Here is a 27,648-nt window from a genome sequence, read left to right as displayed (position 1 = left end):
GCTTTGAGGTTTTTTGCTGATGTGCCAATGAAGAGTACGTTGCCGTAGTCTAACTTAGTGCCTACTGTGGCTCTGGCAATTGACAAGCGATTTTTGATCGATAGGAATGGCTTAACTGCATTCATCTTTGTGGGGAGGGCTGCAGAGGAGGCTATGGAACTGACCTGGCGTGCTATGGAACTGACCTGGCGTGTTAGGAGTTGAGGTATACCCCTAGGATTTTTACTGATGAGGATGCAGCAATGCAGGTATTGTCTTAAATATAATGTGCTGTATTGAGATGAGTGTTTTAGTGCCTACCACAAGGATCTCTGTTTTGTCTCCATTAAGACAAAGACCATAGGCTGCTATCCATGTTTGGATGGCTGTGTAGATTTTGATTAGCGCGGCAACGTCTTGTTTGTATATGCCGGTTAGGGGGAGAAGGACTTTGGCATCGTCAGCATAGTTAGTGTAGGCTAGGTCATGCCGATCCAGGTCATTAAAAAGGGGGAAGGGTAAAGAAACTGTACGGGGTAGGTGCAGTGCATGAACCTTGTGAGACTGCAGTGTATGGTGGTGGGAGGGGCGCATGGAGAGTCAGAAAATGCAGAGTTCCTTTGAGGAAGGAGTCAATCCACGCTGTGGCTTGGAGAGAAGTGGGCAGTATTTGTTAATTGCATGCCGAGGATATGATTAACAAGGTCACAGGCAGCGACAGATCTAGCAGAAGTGCTGGTTTGCCTTTGTCCATGATGTCGCTCAATTGGATTTTAAGATCAAGGAGGGCAGATTCAGTCCCATGGCCTGGGCGGAAGCCCGATTGCCTTTTGCCTAGGATTTTGTTTTCTTCCAGGAATGCTGGATTTGAGTGTAGGCCACTTTGTCCAGAATTTTAAGCAGGAATGGGACGGTGGTTATGAGCCTGTAGTTGGCCATTTCAGGGTCTAGAGGGTTTTAGAGGGCAAACCCATGCTTCTTTTAGACGGTCAGGAACTGTGTTGGTTTTGAAGGATGCATTGCTGAATGTTTTTAGAAAGGGGGCAAGGGTTTCTGAGCAGTCCTTGATTAGTTTGGCTGGGCAAGCATCACCTTTGCAGTCCGATGGCTTAATTATTGTTCAAGTCTATGACTTCTGTTTCAGAGACCTCCCTAAAAGAGAATGGTGTTATATTATCAGAAGTGCCTTTGGTATCAAGGCAGGGAGCTGGACGAGTGTTTGGAGAGGATTTTGTGATGCTCATTTATTTTCTTTTGCAGTAGCTCAATTTTGTTTAACAGAGCTGTCTATATGCTGGTACACCATGCTTTGTCTTTAACGATCTCCTGAGATTTGGTGGCTGGAGTGGATAGTTCTTTGAAGATGGCAAAGACTTAAGACTCGGGGGTGGTGTTTATGATTCGTTCGTTATAGAAGGATTTGGCTTTTAATATTGCTAGGGTCTTGTAGGAGGATAAGGTGGAATCCTGTGGGGAGCCTAGCCATTTGTTTAGAGCTTTGCGTTTTTGGGTGCGCAGTTCTTTCAATTCAGCAGAGAACCAAATATTGCAGCGTTTGATTTTTTTTGTGGCTTTTTTTACTTTGTAATGGTGCGATGGTGTCGACCGCCATGGTCAGGGTGGCTTTGTAGCTGTCCGCCAGTACCGACGGGTATGGGGGAGGTTGGTAAATTGAGTGTTAGTGAGTTTAGGTGGGGGAGGATTCTTTCTTTGGTAAGGTTCCGCGCACTTCTGGCTAATGCAGGTGGAATAGGGCTGAGATTTTTAGAAGCGTTTGCACTAGTCGGTATGTAAAAGTGATCAGACCAGGGGGTGCGAGTGTTGGAGCCAACATCTATACCACAGTTGTGGTCTACAAGCCAGTCAAGGGTGAGCCCTTTGCAATGGGTGGGTGTGGACATTTTATGGAGGAAGCAGATTTCCTGTAGGGCCAGGGCGGTTGGTCTTTCTGAAGTCGCAGATTGAAGTTACCTAAAAGAACAGTTTAAGGATTTGAGGTTTTCACCTAAGAGATGGACGAGGTTATCATGGAAGTCAGCTATAGGACCTGGTGGTCGGTATGCTAGATGGGTGACAGTGGTGTTGGGGGGAGATGGAGATCTTGGCAGTGAGGGAGTCTGTGTTGTCCCCGAGGTTGGAGGGGATTTGCCCAACTTCTAGGCAGTCTGACTAGGAGGGTGACTCCACCCCTTTGGATGTGTGCCTGTCTTGTCTAAGGATAGAATGTCCATGTGGGAGGGCTAGCAGCTTCCTGGAGCCAGGTCCGACTGCTAGGCTGTCAAGGTCGACATTGGTGATTAGGTCGTGGTTTTCCATGGCATGCGCTCGGAGGGATCTGGCATTAATCAGTGGTTTGCTTTTAGCAGGATGGGTGGGTGGGACGTGCAGGTGGTGAGCAGGTTCTGGGAGACAGATGTGGTTAGGGACATGGTATTACAGTGAAGGCGGGCGCCTAGTCTGGCGTTTCTTTTTTCAACAATATATTTTATTAAGCATTTCAACAAAGGCATACATGTACAATGACATCAACATGGTATTTAGTTAAGCAATTAGTTATTAAGCTGGGTCATCAACCCGCGTCACAGTCCACTACAGGATAGTGGACATTGAGGGGGATTGCTCCACTTCACTGCATCTCTGTATATTGTTTTTGGTTACCTCTACATCTCACCTCCATCTGTGTTATAGTACGGGTTGCTTTGCAGCCAGCATGTTAGTGGGGGTCTTCTGGTGAGAGCTGGGTATCTTTGAGTAGTCCACAAGTGGTGCCCACGTGTTTAGGAATGAGGTCAGATTCCCCGAGAGAATCACTAATCTTTTCCGCCACTATGATTTCCCAACATTTAGACCCCGAGAGCGGTGTAGGGGGACCCACCCTCTGCATTCTTCCGGGCCATAGCAATATTTAGTCTGGCGTTTAAGCTGAGGGGGCATGGAATCAGTGGAGTTTGGGGAGGCAAAGCGAGTGGTCCATTCAATAGGGGATATGTGATGAGCGCTGACGGCACTGTGTGTGCCAGTCCTCAGTGTTAGTTTTGAAGTGACAGGCAGTGAGGAATTCGGTGGGTGCTAGTGAGGGAGGCAGGGAGCCCGCCATGGTGAGCGTAGCTCTCCGTGGGGGTGCATCGTGGCTAGGTGAAGCAGGGCTAGTGTATGCAGAGTGAGCGGTTAGAGCGTGTGCAGTACAGCTTTCATGGGGCTCAGGTACAAAATGCAATTATCGAGCAGGGTGCAGCAAGTATGGGTAGTGCAAACAATAGTGCTCAAGTACAAAGATGCCTTTTTTTAGAGCAGCGTGGAGCAGGTATGGGTATGTAGTTTAGATACATGGGGCGCATGATTACACTGCAGACTGCAGCAGGGCAAACTGGTGTAGTTTAGAATGGACCAGTACGTCACAGGCGTGCAGCGGCTGCAGTACTTTGATGCCTGCTTTTGCAGCGTGGCACTAAGCTAGCAATGCGAATGCAAATGGTTGTAGGTGGGAGCAAAGTACGAAGAAAATCTTTTAGAAGCGTCGTGGTATGATTACGTTCGAGGTGGGGTGAGTGGTCGTGCAGCAGTACTAGGATGGGGCAAAGTACTCACAAGATGCAGGGTGGAGGTGATCCGACGGTTGACACATCCGACGCGGACATGCGCAGACAGGCAGCACCCTTTGTGTGCGTCCTTCGTGTGGCGCCGGCTCATGCCTTCTGGTGATGGAAGAGGGTGGCAGCCTATGGGCTTAGTGCTTGTTGCTTAGCGATGGGTAAACAGTGGCCATTTTAGGGTGGTCCTTGTGGGGAATGGCGGGCGGGGAGATGTTACAGCCACTTTGGGTGGGCTGATGGCATGAAGTAGCACTGTGGCATCAAGGTGGTAGCAGGGTAGGCAGCATATGTTTACCAAGAATAGAGGGAGGCACATAGCTCGATGATCGGTTGCAAGAGACTCGCGCAGGGGCTCCCGCAGGGCTCCAGTAGCAGTTGCGGGGGGCCCTCCTGATGGTGCAGGGGGAGGGCGCAGGCAGGCATACAGTTCAGTTCTCCCTTTCATTCTACTCTAGCTGTTACTCACCCAGCAGGGTGGCTGTCCTTACTGGACAGTCAGCAAATCAGAGTGCATTTGGGTTTCCCAGGAGACTAAGCACACAGAGTTTCATCTCCCTCACTTCCTGCCTACCCCAGACACCCTGGAGCCAGAGGTGGGCTTCATTCGTGAATCTCGCCAAAGGCAAAACGAACAAAGGGACCAAACCTGGTTTGGCGCGCAGGGTAAATCTCAAGGACCTTTCCACAAAGAAATGGCAAAAAAGAACCATTTGGCAAAAATGGCCCCTTTGGGTACTTTACTGCAGCGCAGTAAATGCACACTACGGTAGTAAAAACAAAACCACTGCCACCAGCCATACAGTGAGGAAATGGTAACAAAAAGGTTACAGGAGAACCTAGACAAAGGGGATACTAGGTAACCCCTCCAGCACCCTATCGTAAGATAGTGTGTGCTGGGTCTAGAAAGTTACAAATGTAAGTAAAGTCAATTTCACTTTACTGCTCTGGGAAACCGGGAAGTCTTAGATTTCCCAAGGTTGAACTGTCACTGCACTAAAAGTGCTGTGACACAATGTAAAAGATGATACCTATTCAGTTTGTCAGACTCTACAACCAAAAGAAACAGTACAAATAAATAAATCACATTAAAATACGAGCGTGGGAAAAGGGGTCTCCAAAGTAGAGGGAATTGGCACATTTCTGAGAATTCTCTCCAGGGAGGTGTCAGTCGTCGCAGTTTCCTGATGTGCCGGGGTCTGGAAGGCCCCACCAACAGATCGCTTAGCGGAAAGTCTCATTGAGTGAGATCCGTCTTCGGAGCTGCCCGCCGCTTGCATCCAACGGGCATCGAGGAACCCCTGCCGAATCCTTTGGAGGCACCTCGCTTGCCCCCGGAGTTCCGTAAGGACGACCGTCGTTGAACACCCAAGGCCCAAGCCATCTTGGTGTCCCCTTTGTTCCCGTCGAAGGGCATGTCCAGAACCCTGGTCTGCACGTCTGGCGGAAGTTGGTGGCCTTGAGGCAATCGTGCTGGCGAAGGCAAACGCCTTTCCCCATCTGACGAAAGCCGGTGTCGGCGATGTCCGTGGCCACCGTAATGGCGTGGTCCGGCACCACTTCGCCTTCCTGTAGGATTTCCAGGGCCTCAGCCCTCTTGTTGCCTGGGATGAAGTACAGCAAGGGAGCGATTTTGAACCACAGCTTCCTGTCGTAGCGTGCCACGATCGCGAAGGCATTGGCTGCTTTAATCGGCGTTACCGTCAAGATGACCGGTCCCATGGCATCCAGCTTCTTCTCCTAGTCATCCGGCGGGGATGTTGAAGTTGAAGCAGTCGCCCCAGCCGCTTTCTTCTTGGCCGCCGTAGACCACTGAATACAGGGACGGTTGTGCCCTGGGGCCCATAGGGGTGGAGTCTGGTAACCGGTACTTCTCATACCGGTCTCTTAGCAGGAGCCGTGGACGGGTTCTTCAGGAGTGCCAGCCCCTCGCCCCAGGTGTCACCCAGTAATGGACTGAGAGGACAGTCTTCCTCTTGGCCTCCTGCCATTGCTAGAGCAAACCTTCCTTCTATTCTTCAGGGCAGAGCCTGAAGAGCTCAGATGCCCTGGCGATCAAGGCGTGGAAGGAGCCAATTTCGTCAGGGGGCGGGGAGGTGGCAAAGGGAGGTCCATTCAGTCACCACCATCGTCGTCGTCCGTCCCCGTTCCAGTCTCATCCCTCGGGGGAGGGGACGGGGTGAAGGCTGGAAGGGGGAGGAGGATGGACTCTTCTCCGCTTGTTAGGCGGGCTCCCCGACAGACTAGGCCCTGCTGGGTCGTCAGTGGGGGGTAAGGGCATCCTGGTCCTTATATCCGTGCACAGGTTCTGTATAGCCATCGAGATAGCTCCTGAATTGTCCTGTGGTACGGCACTGGCTGCAACAGGACCGATGGTTGGGGCATGGGGTCCTCCGCGGCCCCATCTTCCTAGTCAGCTCCCCGTTGATGATCTCGTCGGCCTTGTCAGGATCCTTCCCATGGGCCCTGGATTCCTCGAACTTCTTGTCCAGGATCCTTTGGATGCTCGCCAACCCACCCCCCGAGGTGGTATCTGTCATTCATGGCTACCGTGCACCCCGCCTCTTTCTCCTGCTGGTGTTTCATGGGGGCCATCTCTATGGGCAGAAAAGATACCCTCTGGGGTGGCAGGGAAACTCTAGCCCCTGAAGTCGTCTCCACTGGGGAAGCCTCTGTAGGTTTCACCAGGGCCGCCACGACTCCCTCAATCGAGGCCTTAGCTGGGTGAATCAGGGCCTTCATGACCTTGTCCATGCCTGAGGCCTTCACCCGGGTTCTCCGACTTACTCTTCACCGAGCCAGAGCGTTGGCTCGTTGTTGATGGTGTCGGCGATCATGCGCCCTGCATGGCAGCCGAGGAGCCCGACCCATCGGCGCCTGCGGACTCAGTGCTTAGCCTTTTGTTGCTCCCCTGTCGCCGGAGCGCCCAAAAAGGTCTTAGAAGACCGCTCGGATTTCTCCTCAACCACTGCTGGGCTCTTCCCCTACAGCCAGTTGGTGAGTCGAATACGACGATCCTTCATTGTCCGTTCGGACATGTTCTTACAAAACGCAGTCCTTCTCCACGTGCGATTTGTCGTGAAGGCAGTAGAGGCACCGAGAGCGCTCATCCTCAAAGACGTTCTGGAGTCGGCATCCAGGGCAGCTCCTTAACAGCTTGGATCCAACAGGCATGCTTCCTTTGTCCTGGGCCATGTCCATGCGGGGTAGGCCTCAAAGATCTTCTGGAATCCTCCGATAAGTGGAAAACACGATGAAAAGATGCCCTTGAGGGGGCGTAGAAAATTCCGAAAACGGGTCCCCGTTGATCAGAAGTAGAGTCGGTGGAGCTTGAGGCTCCACTGACTGAAAATATAAGAGTTAACTTTGAAAAAAAAAAACGCAAAACGCAGTAAAAGCACGAGAGCTACAGCACAAGGACTCCCAACACTTGAACCTGCGGTAAAAATCTGAAGATGGCTGCCAGAGGAGGGACTTCGGTAGAGGGCAGTCATTGGCTGGGGGCAGTACAACCCAGAGACCAGTGATTGGTTACTAGTAGAAAGGTAGTTCAGAAACAAAACAAACAGATTTTTTCTTTACCGAGGATTCCCAGCCTGACGGAATATTCATGAGCATGTCAATCCATGCCAGACCCCATGCTGGAGAAATAAGATAAGTAAAATAAAGACGGCCAGCTGGTGGCAAGTGTATGGTAAGTGCAGACATAAGTGCTGTTAGGGGGGCTGTAGAGATATAGAAACAGTCCCAAGGTGCAGGGGTTGCCAGGGAGGCAGTGCAGGTGGGCAACTGGCGGGCTTGGGCCCCGAGATCAGAAAGGGTGGCCAGTTAACCAGTGCAGTTTCGGTCAGGAATTCAACAGGGGAGAGAAGGAGAAAGCAGAAGCAAAGGATTGTTTTGAGGCGCTTGCGGAACCGGAGATAGTTCTCCTCAAGTTTCAGGGAGGCAGGAAGGCTGTTCCAGAGGGAGGCCCCTGCCGAAGAGATCTACCACCTCGTTGCTTGGAGAAGCAACTGACCCTGAGGGAGTTGAGGCGGATGACTGAAGAGCTTGAGAAGGAAGGTATTTAGGAAGGGTTGAAGCTATTGCGGCCCGAGGCCCCAGCAGGCCTTGTGGACAACGCAGAGGGTTTTGAACTTAATCCTTGCAGCCACTTGGAGCCAGTGCAGAGATTTCAGTCCTCGAGTGATACGATCCTGGGGCTTGAGGCCAAGGACAAGGACAAGTCTTGCAGTCCTGTTCTGGATAAGTTGCAGCGGGCGGAGAGTAGAGGCAGGCACATTTAGATAGAGTGTTACAATAGTCCAGCCTAGAGAGAACCAGGGCTCTGGAGACCGTGAGCTTCTGGGGAAGGAGAGGAAAGGAAGAATAACTGAGGAGGTGCTGTGACTTCTTAGAGACGTCAGATGTGAGGAGAGAAGGAAAGTGTGGAGTCGAAGATAACCAGGGTTTTTTTGCCTAGCAAGTGGGATCGGGAAGAGGGCCAAGAGAGGTCGACCAGAGAGCTGCAGGGAAGGAGGGAGTGGGTGTGCAGATGAGTAGAATCTCAGTCTTACTGGCATTAAGGCAGAGGTCATTGGCAGCACACCACCCCCGGATGGCAGTCAGAGATGAGGGAAGGAGAAGAGGAGACTGACGGTAACCTTAAAATGAGCTGGGTATCATCCACATAGCACTGAAAGTTGGGGCAGAGTGGTGATGCGGTGGGCAAGGAGTGCAGGTATTGGTTTAACAGCCAGTGAGAGGTTAGATCCCTGGTGGACACCACAGGTAGAGAAAAAGATATCTGAGAATAAGGACACAAGTTGGACCTTGGAGGGTCGGTCTGAGAGGAAAGTCGTCAGCCAGGCCAGAGCCTGACCAGTGACACCCAGGTTATCATGGAGACGGTTGAGCAGGATGGCATGGTTGACAGTGTCAAAGGTAGAAGAGAGATCAAGCAAGATGAGAACACACGGGGTGTTAGAGTCAAGGTTGGAGAGCAGGTCTTCACGGATGTTCATGAGAGCAGCTTCCGCGTTTCATGTGTTAGACAGCACCCTCAGTGCAGCAACACAGGGAAGACTTTCTAGGCTGTCGTAAGGTTTAAATACCTTCTCTGGGATAAACTACCGTTTCCCAGAGAATGTAAAGTTAAATTGACTTCTAGTCTTTATAAATTCCTAGACCCAGCACACACCATCTTACAATGGAGTGCTGAAGGGGTTACCTAGTATCCTCTATGTCTAGAAACTCATGTAGCAGTCAAATGCTATCCTTTCCTATCGAAATGGCTGGTGGCAGTGGTTTAACAATGGTAGCTTAAAATCATGGGAGCCATGTTTTTCAAGATGGCGTCTGAGCCCCCTTTGTTCAAACAGGTCCCGGTCTTTTTCACCATTTCTATTTGGAAAGGACCTTCCAGAGTTTGTCTCTGCATGCCAAACTAAGTTTGGTACCTTTGTTCCTATGCCTTTGGCAGGTTTCAGGACTGAAGGCTGACTCTGGCGCCAGAGTGTCTGGGGTGGGCAGGAAGTGAGGGAGGTGCCCGTAACTCCCTGTGCTTAGTCTCCTAGGAGACCCAAATGCACTCTGGCGTGATTGGCTGTCTGGCAAGGACAGCCACCCTACTGGGTGAGTGACAGCTAGGCTGGAATGAGAAAACGGTTTTAAAAGGCAAGTCTCTTGGACTGAAAAGCACAGTCGACCACTGGAACTTAAGAACTGAAGACGAGCTCGAAGGATGGCTGCCGCAACTACTGGACCGTTGGTTTGCTCAGTGGAGCCCTGGTGCAGGTCTGAAGCCAAGTTCACCTTGACAGAGAAGCCCCTTCAACAACATCTTCCTTTGAGTTGGTGGGAGCAATCAACTCGTAAGCCACCTGGATACCATTCTCAGAGCTTGTTAGGATTTACCAGGGAGAAGGACACCAGCTTGTGTGCTTGAGGAACAGCAACCAGAATCTAAGATTTGGCAGCTTTGTGATCCATCCCTATGAAGTGCCGGAGTCCAGACGTCCTCCCTCTTGTCCCCACAACTGAGGCGCAGGAACAGCGAGATCTGCCAGGCACAGAAGTCTTCAGATGCATCTTTTTCTTCAATATAAAGGTACTGTGAAAACCCGACCGAGATAACTTATCACTCACCGCAAAAGTTTGTGGAACTTTTCAAACTTGCAGGCCTTGTCAGCTTGTGACCAGACATATGAACCTTTCTTCCGTAAACTACTTCTAAGAACCGTGACAGACTTTTCCGTTTTAAATACCAGAACCGTTTTTACTTATACAGGACACTAGTCTTGTGACTTTGGCCTATCTATTGCATTGAATCAACTCCTCTGGTGAACTCAAACTATTTGCACTGTTTTAAAGTAACTAATATTAGTTTTATCAACGTATGCCTTTTTGCTCCTACTTGAATGCTATTTTGCTCAGACTTCAAGGGAGCTCAACTGCTTATTAATCAGTATTGTAGTATAATTTTGTGCGATATTGGTTGCCTCCTTTAGTGAATGCTTTCTAAATGATTGTGTAAGAATGCATTACCGTAAAAGCATTTGATGGTTGTATCTGCCTAGATTCACATGCTGTGCATAGTCCGACATCCAGTGGTCACTGCAGACGATGGCATTTTGTTTTACATAGTTGAAAATTGGACGTAGACAAGGCGTGTCTGTAACACTATCCCTATAGTGACGTGCCGTGTACCCTCAATCCCTCACGCGTCGAGGTCCCTCTATTTTATCTGCCCTGAGGGAGCCTATTAGATGTGAGTACAGAAAAGAGAAAGGTAAGGGTGTCCATGTTCCTTCCATCCGAGCGGGGAGGAAGGGTGGGCGCATGTGAATCTAAGCAGATACAACCATCAGCAATGCTTTTACGGCAAGTAATGCATTGTCTTCTGATGTTTGTGAATCTGCCAAGAATCACATGCTGTGCATAGACTAGCAAGCAGTACCCGGAGTAGGTGGTGGGCTGTGCGAAGGAACAGTAGAAAATAGAGGTCTTAACACTGCTTGCCCCACCTGGGAATCAGATCTAGAGTGGGCATCTAGACAGTAGTGTTTTGTAAAGGTGTACAGAACTCCAGGTTGCCGCTTTTCAAATGGACTCCAGAGGGACATTTGCAATGAATCCTATGGAAGCCCCAGTGCCTCGAGTAGAATGTGCTCTTGGCTTGAATGGTAGTTCTCTAGCAAGAGAGAAACAGTGATGCATTGGACAATCCATCTAGCTAAAGTGGATTTTGAAACTGCATCTCCTTCTCTTCCTGCTGCCACCGAGACAAAGAACTGATTAGTCTTTCTCAGGAGGTCTAGTTCTTTCCATGTAAAAGAAGACAGCCCGGCATACATCTAGTGTATGCAGGCTCTTTTCTCCCAAACTTGAAGGGTTCTGAAAGAATGTTGTTAGTTCTATTGATTGGTTGACATGGAATTTAGAAAAGAATCTGTGTGCAAACCTAGGATGTGTGCGTAGAACCATCTTATCCTTGTGACAAAGGGGTCTAGTATAGAGAGCGCTTGTAGTTAACTCTCTCTCCTAATGGAGGTGATCGCTATTAAGAAAGCAGTTTTAAGAGTGAGGTTCTTAAGGGATGCTTTGTGCATGGGTTTAAAGGGTGATCCCATAAACCTGGTAAGTACTACATTTAGGTCGCATCCGGGAGCTGGGTTAGCTATAGGAGGGTGTATTCTCTTTACTCCCTCCATGAAGGCCTTAATAACTGGGACTTTCCACCAGGACACTGTTGAGAAGTGGTGTATGCGGAAAGTGCAGCTAGATGAACTTTAATGGAATTTAAGACCAGACCCGAGTCTAATAAGTGAATCAGGTAAAGAACAAGCTGTGTGGGAGAGCAGTCAACTGGGTTGATGTTCTCATCTCTGCGCCAGATGACAAATCTTTTCCATTTGCTGGAATAGCAGTAACGAGTGTTAGGTTTTCTAGCCTCCTTAAGGTCCATGCATCTTTGGAGGGAGTTGTAAATGTACAAATTCTATGACCTCAGGAGCCAGGCTGCCAAGTTCAGGGTCTGTGGGCATGGGTGTAGTGTTCTGCCCTTGTCCTGTGACAGTATGTTATAGGGGCAGGGGAGTTTCACTGGAGGAGATAGAGACATTTGCATCAAGTGAGCGAACCATGGCTGCCGGGCCCACATAGGGGCCACTAGTATCATGGTAACTGGTTCAGGGTGCATCTTGTGCACTATCTTGTTGAGAAGGGGAGTCGGGGGGGGGGGGGGGGGGGGGGAAGCGTAAACAAATTTCCCTGACCATGGTATTGATAACCGTTCCCCTTGGATTGGTTCTGGGGGTACCTGGAGGTCTAATCTTGGCATTCGGAGTTCTTCAGAGTTGCGAACAGATCTATTTCTGGGAATCCCCATTGTGTGAAGACAATGTCTTCTTGTAACCGCCATTCGTACTCTGCGGGCAGAGGGAAGTCTCTGCTGAGTTTGTCTGCCAGCAGATGGAGTTCCCCTGGTACATGTGACAACAGGAACATGTGTTTGACAGCCCACTTCCAGATGTTCTGGGACAGCTTGGACAGTCCTGGCGAGTGAGTGCCCCCTTGCTTATTCAGATATTACATGGCTGTGGTGCTGTCCGAGGACCATCACTGTCTTCCCTTGCAGGTGTGCCTGGAAAGCCTTCAGTGCTTTGAAGACCGCTAGCAGTTCCAGCAAGTTTATGTGTTTGGACGCTACGCTTGGAGTCCAAACTGTGTGCAGTCTGATGGGATAGGTGAGCCCCCTATCCTGTGAGGGCTGCGTCTGTGGCCTCCACTACGGGGTGGCTAATGGTTTCCCGGTTAGAAGGTTTTCGTTCGACCACCACCGTAGCGAGAGAACCAAGGCCTGCAAGACCACCAATAGATCGTCCCATTGTCCGCTGGCCTGACACCATTGGCTGTTGAGCCACTCTTGCATTGGGCGCATGCGCAGCCGAGCATGGGGTACCAAATATATACATGATGCCATCATTCCTAGCAAACGCATTGCTTTGCGCACCGCCACCTCTTGACCGGCCACATATTGAGGGATCTGAAACAGCATATTTTTGACCCTCTCGTTGGAGGGAGAAGACCTTTGTTCAAATTAGAGCCCATAGGAATGGTTTGATCTGGCTGGGGTCTAGGCTGGACAACTTCTCGTTGATGGAGAAGCCCAGTTGGAACAAAAGGTCTCAGTCTTTTGGGTATTTGAGAAGCATGTTCCGTAAGAATCCCCTGTTATGAGCCTATCGTCGAGGTAAGGGTATACTGGGATGGACAACCTGCGCAGGTGGGCCGCTGCCAGTACTTTCGTGAATACCCTCGGCGCTGACGCTATGCTGAAGGGTAGCACTCTGAACTGGTAGTGTTTGCCCTCTATCATGAACCTGAGGTATTTTCTGTGCGCTGGCAACATTAAAATATGAAAGTATGCATCTTTCACGTCCAGTGTGGTCATGTAATCTCACTGCGAAAGTAGGGGGATTATTTCCTGTAGGGTCACCATGCAAAATTTGAGGTTTGACAAATTTGTTCGCTGGGCGCATATCTAGTACAGGGCACATGGTTAAGTTCTTTTTGGGTACAAGGAAGTACACTGAATAAATACCTTCAGTTACCTGTGACAGAGGCACAACCCCCTATTGCTCCTTTTAGTAGCAGGAGTTCTACTTCTTGAAGAAGAATGGCGAGGTGTTCCGATGACAGGCGTCGTCCCCTTAGGGGTCTGTACTTTGAGGACCGACTGAATTCTATACAGTACCCGTGGGCTATAGTTGACAATACCCATTGGTCTGATGTTATTCCCTCCCATGCTGGTAGGAAAGATGTTAACCGGCCCCGACCGGTGATGCATGGGAGGGGACCCGGATCTTTGGGTCATTTGGTGTTGGTAGCTGGGGACCCTCTGGAAGTGCAGCCCAGACTTCTGCCCTTGCCACGGCGCTGTCCTCTTTGCGTGTACTGGCCACTGGTTCCCTGAGTAGAGGACCAGTTGCCTGTAGTGTACTGCTGTTGCTGCGGTTGTTGGCGTTGCCCTTGAAAAAAGCGTGTTGCCAAATCCTTGCTTATTGGGAGGACTTGAGATTTGGTCTAAGGTCTTGAGGGTGTCTAACTAGTCCGTTGCAGTCTCCAGTGCAGCGTCTACTGCCTTCCCAAAGAGGTTAGACTATTGGTTTGTTAATGAGCGACGCCTGTGTTTCTGGCTTAAAACCTGAATTGGGAGCCAGACATGACGCTTCAGAGGAATTCCCTGCACTAAGGAACGGCCAGCCGTTTCTGCAGCATGAAGAGCGTTTTTAACCTCTAGTTAAAACTCTAGTTAACCAGAGTTCCTTCCGTTACTGTGGCCAATAAGCAAGTTCTTAAGGGCTCAGGAACCTCGAGGTCTTGCCGTAATTTTCCCTATTGGGCATCAGCATAACTTGCCAGTAGTGTAGTATTGGCAATTCAGGTTGAAAAAGCTGCTGAGGCTGTAATTCTTTTACCCAGGTCATAGAGCTTCTTTCTTTCCTTTTCTGGGGGTGCTTCACTGGTTGACAGCAGAACCCCCACTCTTTTCCTTGTGGTAGTTACCACCAAGGAGTCCGGAATTGAGTGACCCCTAATGTATAATGGGTCTGACAGAGGGAATAAACAATTTTTTCAATTCTGGGATTGACCCCTCTTACCAGTGCAGGTGTGGACAGCAACGGAGTAATTAGACTCTTAACTGAGGCGAGGAGGGTAATGGTTTGACTAGTGGGAGGTTTTTCTTTAATGATCTTTTCCACAAAATCAGTATCAGAGGTAATTTCGCCAGTTTCAATCTCAAAATGCGCTGCTGCCTTTCCAAGTAGCGCATTGAGGTGGATTGATCATCTATTGGTGATGTATTCCTGACCGGTGTGGTCTGAGGAGAGGGAAGGTTTAAGAAGTCAGGGTCTGTAGAGACTGTTGGTGACTGCCAGGGCTGTGAGCCACCTTCATCATTCCTCGAAGCCCCCCCACCCCCTGTCAGTGTTTTCCTCAAAACCTCATTCTGTTCCTAGGTTTTGTTGGTCTAAACTATTTAAGAACTCATCTTCCTGGAAGTGAGTCTTCTTCAGTGAGGTCATAAGTATTCATGTCCTCTTGGAGGGGGTTAAATAACCTAGGATATTAAGCCCTAGGGTCCTCCTGAAGCGCCTCCCTTGGTCTCTTAGGCGTTTTATTTTCAGGAGTGGACATAAATCTGTCCAGCTTGTCCATACATGACCGGAATCTCTCAACAGTCCAGTATGGTAAACAAGAACAGTCTGGAGGCGAAAAAGGAGGTCCCTCTGCCTCCACACATCTAGGTCTGTCCCATAATGTCGAGGATAAAGGTCCCTTCGCCTTCTGAGAAACCTTCTCGCAGGCTAGGGCCTTTCGACGGCGGGAGCGGTCCCAGTCTTCCTTTCGGCATCCTCTGCGCTTCCCTGGCCTTGTGAGCGGTTTTCGGCCGTGTCACTCGCCGTCCGTTTCTGGCCGTCCTTGGAAACTATACGCGCCAAGCTCTCGACGATTAGTTTATCCATCGAGGGTTCGTCTGGCGTCGTGCTGGGCAGTGCCGAGTCTTTTTCGGCGACGATGCGCTCTTATGCGGCGCGTCGCCTGATGTTTTGGTGGTAGCGCCCTTGTCTGCAGGTAGCCCAGTTACTAGTCGCAGTTGCAGGGAGGGCTTGCAACCCTGTCGGCAGGTAGCCCAGTTGCTAGTCGCGGTTGCAGGGAGGGCTTGCAACCCTTGTGGTCAGTGGAGGTCGCCGGTAGGCCCGCCATCTCCGTTGGCGCTAGGGCTGTCTTCGAAGACGTGCCGTGGGTTGTGTGCTTATGTTTGTGTTTTCTGTGTTCGTCAGTGTCGCCGAGGAGTTAGGGCGTGTGCAGAGCTTGTCGTGGCCGGGGACAGACGAGGAGCGGGACCGCTCCCTAGAAAGGTCTACAACCTCCGGCGCGGAAGTTGGGTTATCACTATCCTCATCACTCTGCGGCGGCGGGTGAGGAATCTGACCTAGACATAGCGTAGGTTGCCCACCTTTTGACCCTGCGGTCCATTGAAAGCCATAGGCTTAAGAAGCTTACAGGCCGCACAGTCCTCTTTGTGGTCGAGGGGCAAGCAACAGTTACACCGTTTGTGCTCGTCTTTCCAAATGAATCGCAGCGTGGGCAAAATCTAAAGGGAGTCCTCTCCATAGCTGAGGATACAGTTAAACGTGATAACGACCCCGAAGGAAAGGGAGTGTAAATAGAAAGGCATTCTCAGACAGAAGAAATGTCCCACGACCCCACTCTCCATACGGTCTTAGGCTGGCGAGGCCAGGCCACATGTTCAGCAGCGCCGAAGGATCTCCTCCGTCGAAGTCACCGCCGCCGAAGTTCTTATTCGGCGGTGAAACAGCTTGTCAGCTACGTCGTCGGAGATTTCTAATATACATGTTCTTAAATAACGACCAAAGGGTTGAGTAAATGTCTTTGCAATTTCTCTCGAGGAGCTCCACGTAAAGGCGACCAATATCTAGGCGGAAAAACAATCCGAGGGACCTCGACGTGTGAGGGATTGTGGGTACAATGCACGTCACTATAGGGATAGTGTTAGACACGCCTCGTCGACGTCCCCTTTTAGACTACGAAAAACAAAATGCAATACTCCGCAGTGACCACTGGATGTCAGACTACGCACAGCATGTGATTCTAAGCAGAACATCAGAAATTGCTTTACCAACAAACCTTGAGTACAGTACTGCTAGCTCACATTCCCTCTCGAGATAATCCTGGCTGCTCAGCTCGCTACCAAAAACTGTGGTACATACTTATACCAAAGGTTGGTTTTGTTTACACCTGTAGTCCTAGTTGTGTGTAGTGGTCCCAGCGGGTACTGCATACAAACTTTGCCTAGCACCATCCCATTGGAACGAGGATCTGCCTCCTAGCTGGAAGCAATTGCAACTTCCTCTGCACCCACACCCCCAGAAACCAGACCAACGGCAGAAGCAGCCAGAGCGATTCAAAGCACTCTAGTGGTGCCAGTGGCATGGTGACAGTACATCAGAAAAAGTTTCCAATTTCCCATAGTGCTTTAGTCTGGAACTGTGTTCATCCGCTTGGCTTTACCAAAAATTGCTGAGGAGACATGCAAGACTTCCTATCCTCCCATTTAGGGAGGTACCTGGAAGTTTAAATGTTAAGGCACTAGGCCTAGTTTCCTGGAAGGGAATGACGTTATAGGGGGTCTTCTAACGAGCTAGTTAAATGGTTACCGTGTCTAATACATTTTTTTGGTTAATTTTGTAGCTATGCAAGGACAGAGTAACCTCTACATAAAACACCTTACAGTACAATAAACGAGAACAGTTGTGACAAATGAAATACTAGGCAGCCGCTAAGATGCTCCTGTCTCACCAATGGCACTAAGAGTACTATTCAGCCTGGGAATATTTATGAAAGGGGTGCCACTTAGGCGGCCCACATGCTCTATCTGGCACCTATTTTCTTAACGCAGCAAATCTTTGATATTTGCTCTGGTCCTGTCCCTTAAAGGACAAAAATGTTTAAAAAATTCCAGAGATGAGAAATGTGACATTAGATTTGCAGTTCAAAGCCCAGAGATTTTACAGATGAAACAGAGTAGGGAATAGTGGCTGAGGACGCAAAGGAGATCATTTCATTTTGGCGAGTTGATGGCTCCGATTGTTCAGATGGTGGACATCCTCCAGGAGGGATGCCTCATGCTGTGTCCCCTCCGTTCAGATACTTCATACCATCCCAGATACCAGACCTGCCAGATGTTCCATGCAGATTTTCAACATGGGAGATATGAACCAAGCCAACACAGGGTCACAAACTGGTGGTCAGAGGTATGATGTGGAGGGATAACAGATGCAAGCTCATGTAGGAGTACAGTCTTGGAGATGGAACATTAGTTACTAGAAAAATCAAAATCTGGCCTTTTAATTTAAGGAATCAGATTAAGACATGGCTTTCATTGCTGACATCAGGTTCACAAAATCTAATTCAGAAAGGCCTTGAAAGTATAAGGAACCGATGAAGGGCTAACAATAGTTGGGAATTAAAAATCAATTATGTTTTGAATGCTTACAAAGTAAGAATTAAAAAGGTTTCCTTGATGAGTAGTAAAGGAAAGTGCCCCAAGAAGGGAAGGATTTTTACAGTGTTGGATTACCTTCAATAGTTCTCTGGGGAGACTTGATGCATTGGCAATGTGAATCTGAAAATAAGAGGATTCACCATCAATTGTGTTATATTAAACAGACTAAAGTTGAAGCAATGAATTACAGGAGGTTTTATGCCAGCGTTTCAATGCATTGAATACATTCTGCCTAAATTGCAACAAATGCCACGTAGAATGGCGAGATTCGCTTGCACTGAAGGTGCAAGCATATAAATCACAAAGAAGAAAGGAGTGACCTTCAGAATTTTTTTTTGCAGAAGACTTCATGAGAGGTCAATAAGTATCAGCCAAAGCAAGCAAGACCAAATCAATGATTGTGTTGTGCAAGCAAAAAAAAAAACAAGGCATGCACGTTGCAAAGGGAAAGTAATATCAAAGTGATCCAACCAGTTGAAAGAAATGAGTTGCATGTAAATTATAGCCTCAGTTGATAATCCAATGCAAAGTATTTCCTTGATGAGCAGCAGAACATACTTGCAATCAAACTTTAATGCTACATCTACCCAATTCTTCAAATATAAGCTTGTAGCTTAGATATTGTCAAGTAATGGCCTGAAGGAAGAAATTATACTAATCTTAATTTTCATCTAAATTTGGTTTTACTGAAATTCCCTCAGAGGCATGCAGCTTTCATGTTCACACACTGGATCAATGGTGATAATGTAGAGCGCACAACTCTGCACCCAATTTTAGTGCAAATATATGCTAGCCCATCAAGCCCTGCTGTTTTTCCATTTTAGATAGCCAAACCAGCTGATTTAAATTCAGCATAGGGTGTAGCGTAAGATTTTCATAGCAATGGTAAATCTTCCTGACCTGTGTCACCCCCAGAACGTTTTGCTTTACTGGTGGATTTCCTTATACATCCGAGTGGGAAACCTTTTTCCACACAATCCTTTACTCTTTTTATAGGCAACATGTTTTAGTATTGCCAAAACATTGTCAAAGAGGATAGGTGCCTGTTGCTGGGTTGCCCTAGGGGCTCCCCTTTTAACTTTCTCTGGTTAACCTTGACAGAACTACAGTTCAAGGGTAGAAAGGATCTTTGGTTCTCTTTTACATTTTATTTGGCGAAACCAGCACACCCCACCTTATATATTGCAAGATGCAATGTATCCTCTTTCACACAAAAACGAACAATTCTGTCACATAGACAAGCTTACCTTCAATGGCTGGTGGCTGCGATACCCTTTACTACTTCAGTGCACCTTTATCGCGGGCTGTGTTCACTGCTGCAGTAAAGGCACCCAAGGGTGCTCATTTTACCAAATTGGTCCAGTCTTGTTTTTTTCGCCATTCATGTTTCTTGTCCTTCCTTCCCCCGACATCAAAGACGGGAAATTCCTGTGTGATTATTATCTTTGGCGCGAGTCGCCTGGACTCCCCACCCAGTCTCAAGGCAGGCAGTGAGGGACGTCCAAAACTCTGCAGCCCTTTGTCTTCCTCCTGGCCTGAATGGGGACAAATCCCAGTGGGGGGCTGAAAATATTCTGAACCAGGAAGCTGAAGACAAGTCGACCACTGGAACCAAAGCCGAAGCGGATGAAGGACGATGGGCAATTCCGATGTTCATTGTCACCAATCTCCTCTTGGATGGTGTGGATGGAAACAATGTCTTCATCGTACGAAGAAATATCCGTGCACTGTAGCTCTTCCACACCTTTCCCCCCCCTCTCTGGGTACTAAGGGGTCTGCTTCGGGCTAAGGTCTGGCATTTTCCTCTCCAGTCTTCTCCACTGGTTTGGCCGAAGCCTCCCCTGCCTGGGAGTAAGAGCCAACCTGACCGCCACCAAGGTATCCTGCACCGGGTCAGCCCTTTTTGCTGTCGAGAGGGCTGCAGCAACCAGTTCGATAGAAGAGGTTTTATGGCCTGATGACCTGGGCCATGGCTGGCAGGACAGACACCTTGTCCTGCTTGGCTTTCTCCAGTTTCTCACAACTTCCCCGGGGTAGCTGACTCTCTTCGACGAAGAGCTGGAGTGATGGCTGGAGATTGAGGCTGATGGAGACGATTAATGCGCCCTGACCGTCGCAGGACCCGCTTGCGCTGCGACTCGACGGAAGCAGCCTTGCAGTGCTTGGTCTAGTCTTGGGCCCCCACGGATGGAGCGCCCTCAAAGGACTTAGAAGCCTGGTCTGGCTGGCTCCGGATGAGGCATGCCCCAGTGGATCACATGGGTAGAGGGCCTGGTTTTGAGCCACGTCGCTAGTCGGACGTGCTGATCCTTCATGCGCTTGGAGAAGCCACGGCAGATATTGCAATCCTCTTTGTGCGTCAGGTGAAAATACAGGCACTGGGAATGCTTGTACGTGAAAACATTCCACAACTGGAGCTGGTGCAGAGCTTTCAGAAGGAAGCCCTGTCATCCTCAGACATGATCCAGCGTGGTATAGGCCCGATTGCCTTCGGGAAACTTCCAAGAAGAAAACACTTGTTAAAATTGCCTTTAAGGGGCGATTAAAGAGGCCGAAAAACAGATCCCTGTTAAATCGGATGAACAAACGATGGAGCACACATGCTCAACCGAACAAAAAAGGGTTTTCCTAGCCAAAAAAATGGATAAAATGCAGAAAGCTCTAAGAGTTAAACATGATGACTCCCAACACAAAAGTGCAGTAAAAATCTGAAGATGGCTGCCAGAGGAGGGGCTTAGTGAGAGGGCAGTCATTGGCTGGCCAGTAGCTACCCAGAGCTGCTCAGTGGTTGGTTTATAGGAGAAAGTATTGCATCTTGATTTTTGAAAGTCGAAAAGGGGACGTCGACATAGGCGTGTCTAATACTATCCCTATAGTGATGTGTAGTGTACCCAAAATCCCTCACGCGTCTAGGTCCCTCTAGTATTCCCGGCCGGACAGAACATTCATGAGCATGTGGATCTATGGTAGACCACATGCTGGAGAACTGATTTATTTATCTGGGCCTACTTGTATATAAATAAACTATTTATTTTTACAAGTTTCTCTTTGGACCATTTGTATTACAATTTCATGTATACTGATTCTACAGCCCGCTCCCTCCTAAAATAAGCCTGGCTGCTTGGTCAACGCTACCCTGAAATAAGGTGGTACAGCCTTATACTAGGAGTGGAGTCTTTTACTGCCTCAGTTGAATGGTTTTACTTAGCCCTTAGTTGGACTTCAGAAAAATTGACATTGGTGTAAGGCAAAATTACAGCACAATAAACATTTCAAGTAGAACTATTGCTATCAAAGATAAAACTTGTTCAACCATTCAAAACTTAATGCCTCGTTTTTCAATTGTCTTGGCATGATCTCTTTACATCTTTACCTTTCCGATATTAAAGTCTTTAAATATAGTTTGGGTGTTTTAATTACATAAACTTGGCCAGCTGGCAGCTTTCAAAACCATGTGGGTTATAGTTCCAATATTCTGCACACATCCCCCAATTTAGTTATCCTACCCTCCAATTATTTTGGGAGTCCTACTGGTAATCCTGTTGATTCCCTGCCCAGGCTCCAGAGTGTCTGAAGGAAGGAAACTAGGGCGGAGGAAACTCTGCAGACCTTTGTCTTCCAGCCAGAGTTTGAGAATCTTGTTCAAACTGGGCAGCTTGCGGTCCTGATGGGATTGCCAACCCCCAACACAACCCTCCCCCTAGACGCACCCTCTCCCCCAGTTTGAATGTTGCAAGGTTCTTGATTGGCTGGGTTTCTGCATAAAAGTCAGATGCTGGAAGCTGAGGAGTAGTTTGCCGACCACTGGAACCAAAACCGAAAAGGAAGGAACAAGTTACTTACCTGCAACTATTGTTCTCCAGCATGAGTCTGGCATTGATTCACATGAATATTCCCAGACAGGCCGGGAATACTCGGTAAAAGAAAAGTTTCACTTATAAACTATTTCTCCTCTAAAGCAGTCAAAGTACTCTGGGTCATACTGCCCCCAGCCAATGACTGCCTTCTCCCCAAGCCCCCTCTTGCAGCCATCTTCATATCTGGTAGCACCTATAGTGGCAGTAGGACCAGGGTCTGCATGTGAATCCATGCCAGACCCATGCCGGAGAACAACAGCTACAACTAACATGTTCCTTCTCCAGCATGGGAGTCTGGCATGGATGGATTCACATGCTCATGAATAATGAATACACGGCAGTACAACATTACACAACCACAGGCGGTGGCAAGGCTCAACAGAAGCAATTACTCTTACCTCCGCCAACAGGCTCACTGTCAAGCGAACAGGTTGCGTTGCACTGCTTGGCTGACTCGGGACTCCACCCTGGAGATGCAGCAGAATCTTGTGAAGGTGTGGGTAAACCTTCACGTAGCAGCCCTGCAGAAGTCCAGGAGGGACACCAGACAGGAACGCAGTGGTTGCAGCGATCGCTCTGGTGGAATGCAATTGAAAGGCCGGGCAGCAGTTGGTTCACCAACCGATGAGTGCGTGATGCAGCCGGAACGCCACTGTGAGATGGAAGCCTTGGACCATCACATGGTTCATAGGACCAAAGTTCATGAACAGTACTCGTGCCACGCAGAACTTTTGAGCACGAGCAACGTCTAATGAGTGCAAAGTCATTTCCGCCGGCAACAAAGGTTTCGGAAAGAACACAGGCAAAGGCAAAGGCTCATGAGGTGGTGTTCCGACTGAATCTTTGCATAAAAGAGGGCAGCACCACCTTCGATTCGTAAAAAAGTCAACTATGGCTGTGCAGGAAAGGGCCTGGATCTCACCTACCCTCCTGGCAGCGGTCATGGCCACAAGGAAAGCAGTTTGAGAGGAACGAGAGGGGCCTGATGCATAGGCTCGAAGGCCCCCGCCCCATGAGCCTCGTCAGCACCATGTTGAGTTCCCACACCAGGGCAGGAGGCTTCACTGGCAGGATCGAAACAGTCCTTTGAGGAACTGTTTGACGAGACTATGGAACCAAAAAGATCGTCCTGGAGGTCTGGTGTAGCGGGAGATAGCTGCCAGATGCATCTTGGAGGCATGCACCAGCTGCGCCTTGGCCAAGAACAGGTATGGAAAAATCTGTGGGGCTGTAACCCTCAGAGGGTTGATCTTCTGCGCACGGCACCATGTAGCGAAGTGCTTCCACAAGTTGACGCTCTGGCCTTGGCAGGCCGCTGGCAACTTGTACCCTCTGAACTCTAGGGCTGCAGGAGCCAAGCCTTCTCGTTAAGTGATCCCGGGGCAGGATTGCGCCACCTCCTCTGGGGAGCAAATCCACAACCACTGGCAGCTTGACCAGAGGAGATGTTGCCAGGCTGGGAAGGTCCTGGTACCAAATTCTGCCACAGCCATGCCGGGGCGACCAGGATCATTCTGCTTCTGCACTGTTTGAGTTGATCGATTACTAGCAGCAGAAGAGGCAATGGAGGGACAGAGTATAGGACCATGCCTTCCCGGCCTTCCCAGAGGAAGGTGCACATGTCCCCCATGCTCCTCGGCTGTGGTTAGTCGCTGCAAACAGATCAATCTGGGGTCTGCCCCACTTGAGGAAGATGTGGTCCACCTGGTCCTGTCCAAGTTACCACTCGTGGAGCGCAATGGTGTTCGACTTCCGCCAGGTTAAAGGGGAAGAGGAACATCTCTTGGGCGATGGCCCAGTGCTACAAGTCCTGTGCCTCTCTGGTGCACGCACTTCCGGAGGTAGAACATTGTGGTGTTGTCCATGAAGATCACCACCACTTTGACCTTGAGGGACGGAAGGAAAAACTTGAAGGACCAGAACACTGCCCACAGCTTCAGGATCATGTGGAGATCCCTTCCATCCAGCAGCCACAGGTCTCTGGCGTGGAGACATCTGGTGTGTGTGCTCCCCATCCCTCCAGGAAAGTGTCAGAGGTGATGCACAACAACATCATGCCGAGCAGCAACATGATTGTCTGCAGCGGTCTTCAGTGCCAACACACATTTTACCATGCCGAGCAAGGCTGCTATCCTTTTCCGAGGGAGCAGCCAGGCAGGAGACAGTGTTCTGCAATGGTTATCAAGCAGGTCTTTGAATAGTTGATGGAAAACTGCAGATCCGTCAGCATCCAAACAGTCGCCTTCGTGTGGTCTACGGCTGTCTGCCTTGACTTTGCCCGGATGAGCCAGTCAAGGTATGGTTACACGTGAATTCCTTAGAGAGTTAAACGGGCCACCACGGGCACCAGGGACTAGGTAGACATCCTGGGCACTGGCTTCAGTCCGAAGGGGAGGGCCTTGAATTGGAAGCATCTTGCCTGTACCATGAAGCGCAGGAACTTCCAATGCTTCTCATGAATGTGGAAGTATGTGTCCTCCAGATCCAGCAACATCATGAAGTCTCCTTCCTCCAGTTGGCTGGGCACGTGCTGCAACACGACCATCCTTACTTTTTTGAACTTGAGGTATTTGTTGTGATGCTGCAGGTCTAGAATGGGCCTACAGACCCCGGTTTTCTTCCTTACCAAGACGTATTTGGAGTAGACCGGAACCCCAGATTGGAACCAGCTCCATCTGCCCTTTTCTTATTATGGGCGTACTTCCTGCAGGAGCAGAGGGATGTGCTGCTCCTGCCGGGCCACCGGAGGCATCAACGGACACTTTTGCTGTAACTTTAGTGTGTCAGTGGGTGAGAGCATCCAGCCTCCATCTGTGAGTGGAGATCTTCAGCTCGCTGATGAAGTCCGCCAGCCAGACTCCCACCGGGATGCATGGGTCCGGGCTAGACGTTTTGGCCAGCTGTCTTGCTTTGGTGCCTGCGTGCCACCTTGGGGGTGACAAAGTTGGCCACCTCCACCGAAAACCTTGGCACATCCTCTGTAGGTTTCCTGGTTCGTGGACCGGGAGGGTTGATGGTACGGAAAGGACCCTCTGCCAAACCCTTTCAAGATCAGCTGGACTTCCTGCCGGAGGCGTGAAAGGAAAAGCAGTGTTGCTGAAAAACGCCCAGGGCACGGGCCATCTCCGTGTCAGTATTAATGGCGACTTGTTGACGGTTTTCCCTAATAGGTTTGCTGTCAAAGGGCATGTCCAGCATCGCCTGGACCTCTTGGCAGAAGTAGGTTGCTTTCAGCCAGCCACAACAGAGGCAGACCAGCCCCCCCCCGCCCCCCATCTGTTGGAACACTGTCCGCGATGTCCAGGGCCACTGGTCTGATGCCACTCCCACCTCCCCTTCCTGGAGGATGGAGATCACCTCAATCCAGAATCGGTGCATCATATACCACAGTTCACCGTCGTACATGGCTAGGATTAAGTGCGTTGGCCGCCTTGACTGGATGACGCAGAGTAGTGTAGATCACCTTTCTTCCCATGGCATCCAACTTCTTCCCCTCGCTATCAGGTATGGAGGATGCAGACAAGGGGGTTAGACAGTTTCTTCGTCGATGTTGCCGAAACCACTGAGCCCAGGGAAGGCTGCCATCGTAGGCACTTGGGTGCGGGACTCTTCACATGGTACTTTTTCTCCAGCCTAAAAGTCGTCCAGCAGAGGTACCGCCATGGTCTTCCTATTGGCCCCGCACTGTTGGTAGAGAATATCTTCCTTCTTGGTCTCTTCTGGCGTCCCTTGACATGGAATGACCCCACCTCATCTGGCGGAGAAGCCCACCCTTGGCTCCAGCAAACTGCCACCGTGGGCGATGTAGCCCATAGTCGCAGTGTCCCTGGGGGCAGGGAGGGAACATGTGGCGCATGTGTGAAGGTTGATGCGTAGGGTTGCGCTTCCTCTTGTCGGCAGTTGATCCGGGACCGTTGTCTGCATATTTTTAGGGATTTTGACACTAGGGTGTGTAGGGTCGAAAAAAGGATGTCCAGCGATGCATCTCAGAGGGGGTTGGAGCGGTAGGCCTACTGGGCCCTGTGAAGTCGCCACCATTTCTGCCGTCCTCTCCATCGGCACTACCACCGTCATAATCCCTTATGTCGTTCTGGATCATGTGTCTGGACACCTGTCCTCGTCTGAGAAAGAAATACCCATGCCCTTGAGTACGGTCTGTCCCGCAGCCCCTTCCCTCCCACTTTTTTGCATCCTGAGGGGACGGGTTCAGGCTTGGGAATGGCATCCTCTTTTCCAGTGATTTCTCCACCAGTAAAGGCCGAGGACACCACTGGAAAACTCCAGGGCACGGACATTTCTTCATCCGAGGAGGATATCCTTTACATCCGTGGGTGCTGGGCCCAGTGACCCTGTTCCCCAGGTTCTCCTAGGGATTTGTAGCGGGATATCCTCTCGGCATGCCACACGCAGGGGAGATTGCCAACACCCCTAGTGACCCCGCTGACACTGGGGCAGCCACCAGCTAATAGGCGACACTACTCCATTCCAACCGTTGCTACTTTTATTTATGTATTTAAATAAACCATTTATATTTAAAATACATAGTGTTTGTGGTTATTTGGACCACTTGCATTGCAATTTCTTTGTACTGATTTTACAGCCCTCTCCCCCTCGTAAAATGAGCCTGGCTGCTCCGTCTACGCTACCCTAAACTCAGGTGGTACATCCTTATACTAAGTGGAGTCCTGTACTGCCTCAGTTGAATGGTTTTACTAAGCCCTTGTTGGACTTCAGAAAACCTGTACCAACAGCCACTTGTCCAGTTGCCAAAAACATTTGTACATTTGTCAGGGCCTAACCATTAGTCATAGCCAATCCTATTATACTAAATATCAGATCATGAGCAAACTCTAGATAGAGGTTGCTCATTAAGTGTAAGGCTCTTTGCTATAAGGAATGCCAAGTATATACAAAAGTCTTATCACCAGTCTGGAGGGGGGGGTGGGGGGGGGGAAATCAAAGACATAGCCCCTATTCAACCTACCTTCACCATACAGCCACAAAAGGTCTCGATTTATCTGTTAAATTGTATGGCATGGTGCAACTTCAAAAATCACAAGTACACCTTGGGTTGCTCTGCAGCAGATTTTCCAAAAGGTATGAAAATTGCCCCTAAACATTATGCAAAGGCAATATTATTTGCAGTAGAACATGGTGATTGAAAAGTAGCCAAGGCTCCTTAAGAGGGTCTTCCACATATATCAATAGCAAATGAGGGAACGTTATAACAAAGGGACACTACATTGAAGTGAAAGCTACAAATAAACCATTTTCTGAAAAAAATTGTGGAAGCTGCAGTACATTTCAGCAAGCTGTTTTTGGATCAATTAGTTGCCAACTTAGTTTTGGGTGTCAGATCTTTACTCCGGCAGAAACCCTCAGACTGCTAGTGCATCAATGGGGTCAATGCTGATGCAAATTCATCAATGAGGGGGGAATCCCCCCACACAATCAGCATGGGCTGACCTACCTGCTGGTGAAAGAGGTCCTCATCACCGAACTCTGCTTCATCATCTTCATCCTCTTCTCCATTCTCAGTGGCTTTTGATACACTTCTTACTGCAACTTCCTAAACAGGGAGATGCATTTTTAACAATGCATTACACACCTTTTAAACACTGCTGGCAGAACATTACTTGTTTGGTGGTGTGCATTTAAAAAAGTGACTCAACAGGACCACTACTGTGTACAGTCCACCTTTTTCCATACTCTGAGTTCAGTCTATGGATCACTACATAAGCCATTTTTTCACCACTAAAATATATTTCTTTGGCTGGATCATGCAGCAAATGCCATCCAGTTTGGGCCCACTCTCCAACAGCCAACCCTTTTCATACGCCTAGACCGTACCAGACTAAGCTTTTAGAGGAGAAGATTTGGGAGCTACAAGTACTGTGGTCACTAGTAGCCTACCCCCTACCGCCAGCCACACACTCTTTGGAGGGAGACTACCAAGCAAGAGAACAGGGGGCAGGGGGAGGGGACATTGCTTGGAATCCATGTGGCTATGACATGACCACTTTAGATATCCTACCTGTGGAAAGCCACTGAAGTAATCTTTGTTCTTAGAGTGGGTTTTGAAGGTCCTTGTGAGGAAACTGCTGAGATGCAAACCAGCAAATGAACAATGGTCCCCACTGGATTAGAA

General features: G+C 49.3%; 1 protein-coding gene across 4 annotated transcripts in view; it reads right to left on the bottom strand.

Moving 5' to 3' along the window:
• LMNB2 (lamin B2) overlaps positions 1 to 27,648 on the bottom strand; it is a 162,025-nt gene that overhangs the window by 21,280 nt on the left and 113,097 nt on the right. For 2 of the 4 annotated variants that reach the window (XM_069649600.1, XM_069649602.1), the window contains exons 11-12: positions 26,971 to 27,069; positions 17,719 to 17,763 (exon numbers count right to left, since the gene is read on the bottom strand). In XM_069649600.1, the coding sequence (XP_069505701.1) occupies positions 17,719 to 17,763; positions 26,971 to 27,069 (144 nt within the window). The remainder of the gene's footprint in view (positions 1 to 17,718; positions 17,764 to 26,970; positions 27,070 to 27,648) is intronic. The other 2 variants (XM_069649601.1, XM_069649603.1) reach the window with 1 other exon arrangement.

This window comes from Ambystoma mexicanum, chromosome 1p, assembly GCF_040938575.1.
Source record: "Ambystoma mexicanum isolate Mex_15411 chromosome 1p, UKY_AmexF1_1, whole genome shotgun sequence".
NCBI lineage: Eukaryota > Metazoa > Chordata > Amphibia > Caudata > Ambystomatidae > Ambystoma > Ambystoma mexicanum.
The sequence above is the reverse complement of the archived record's forward strand: the minus strand, read 5'-3'. Positions and strand labels throughout refer to the sequence as shown.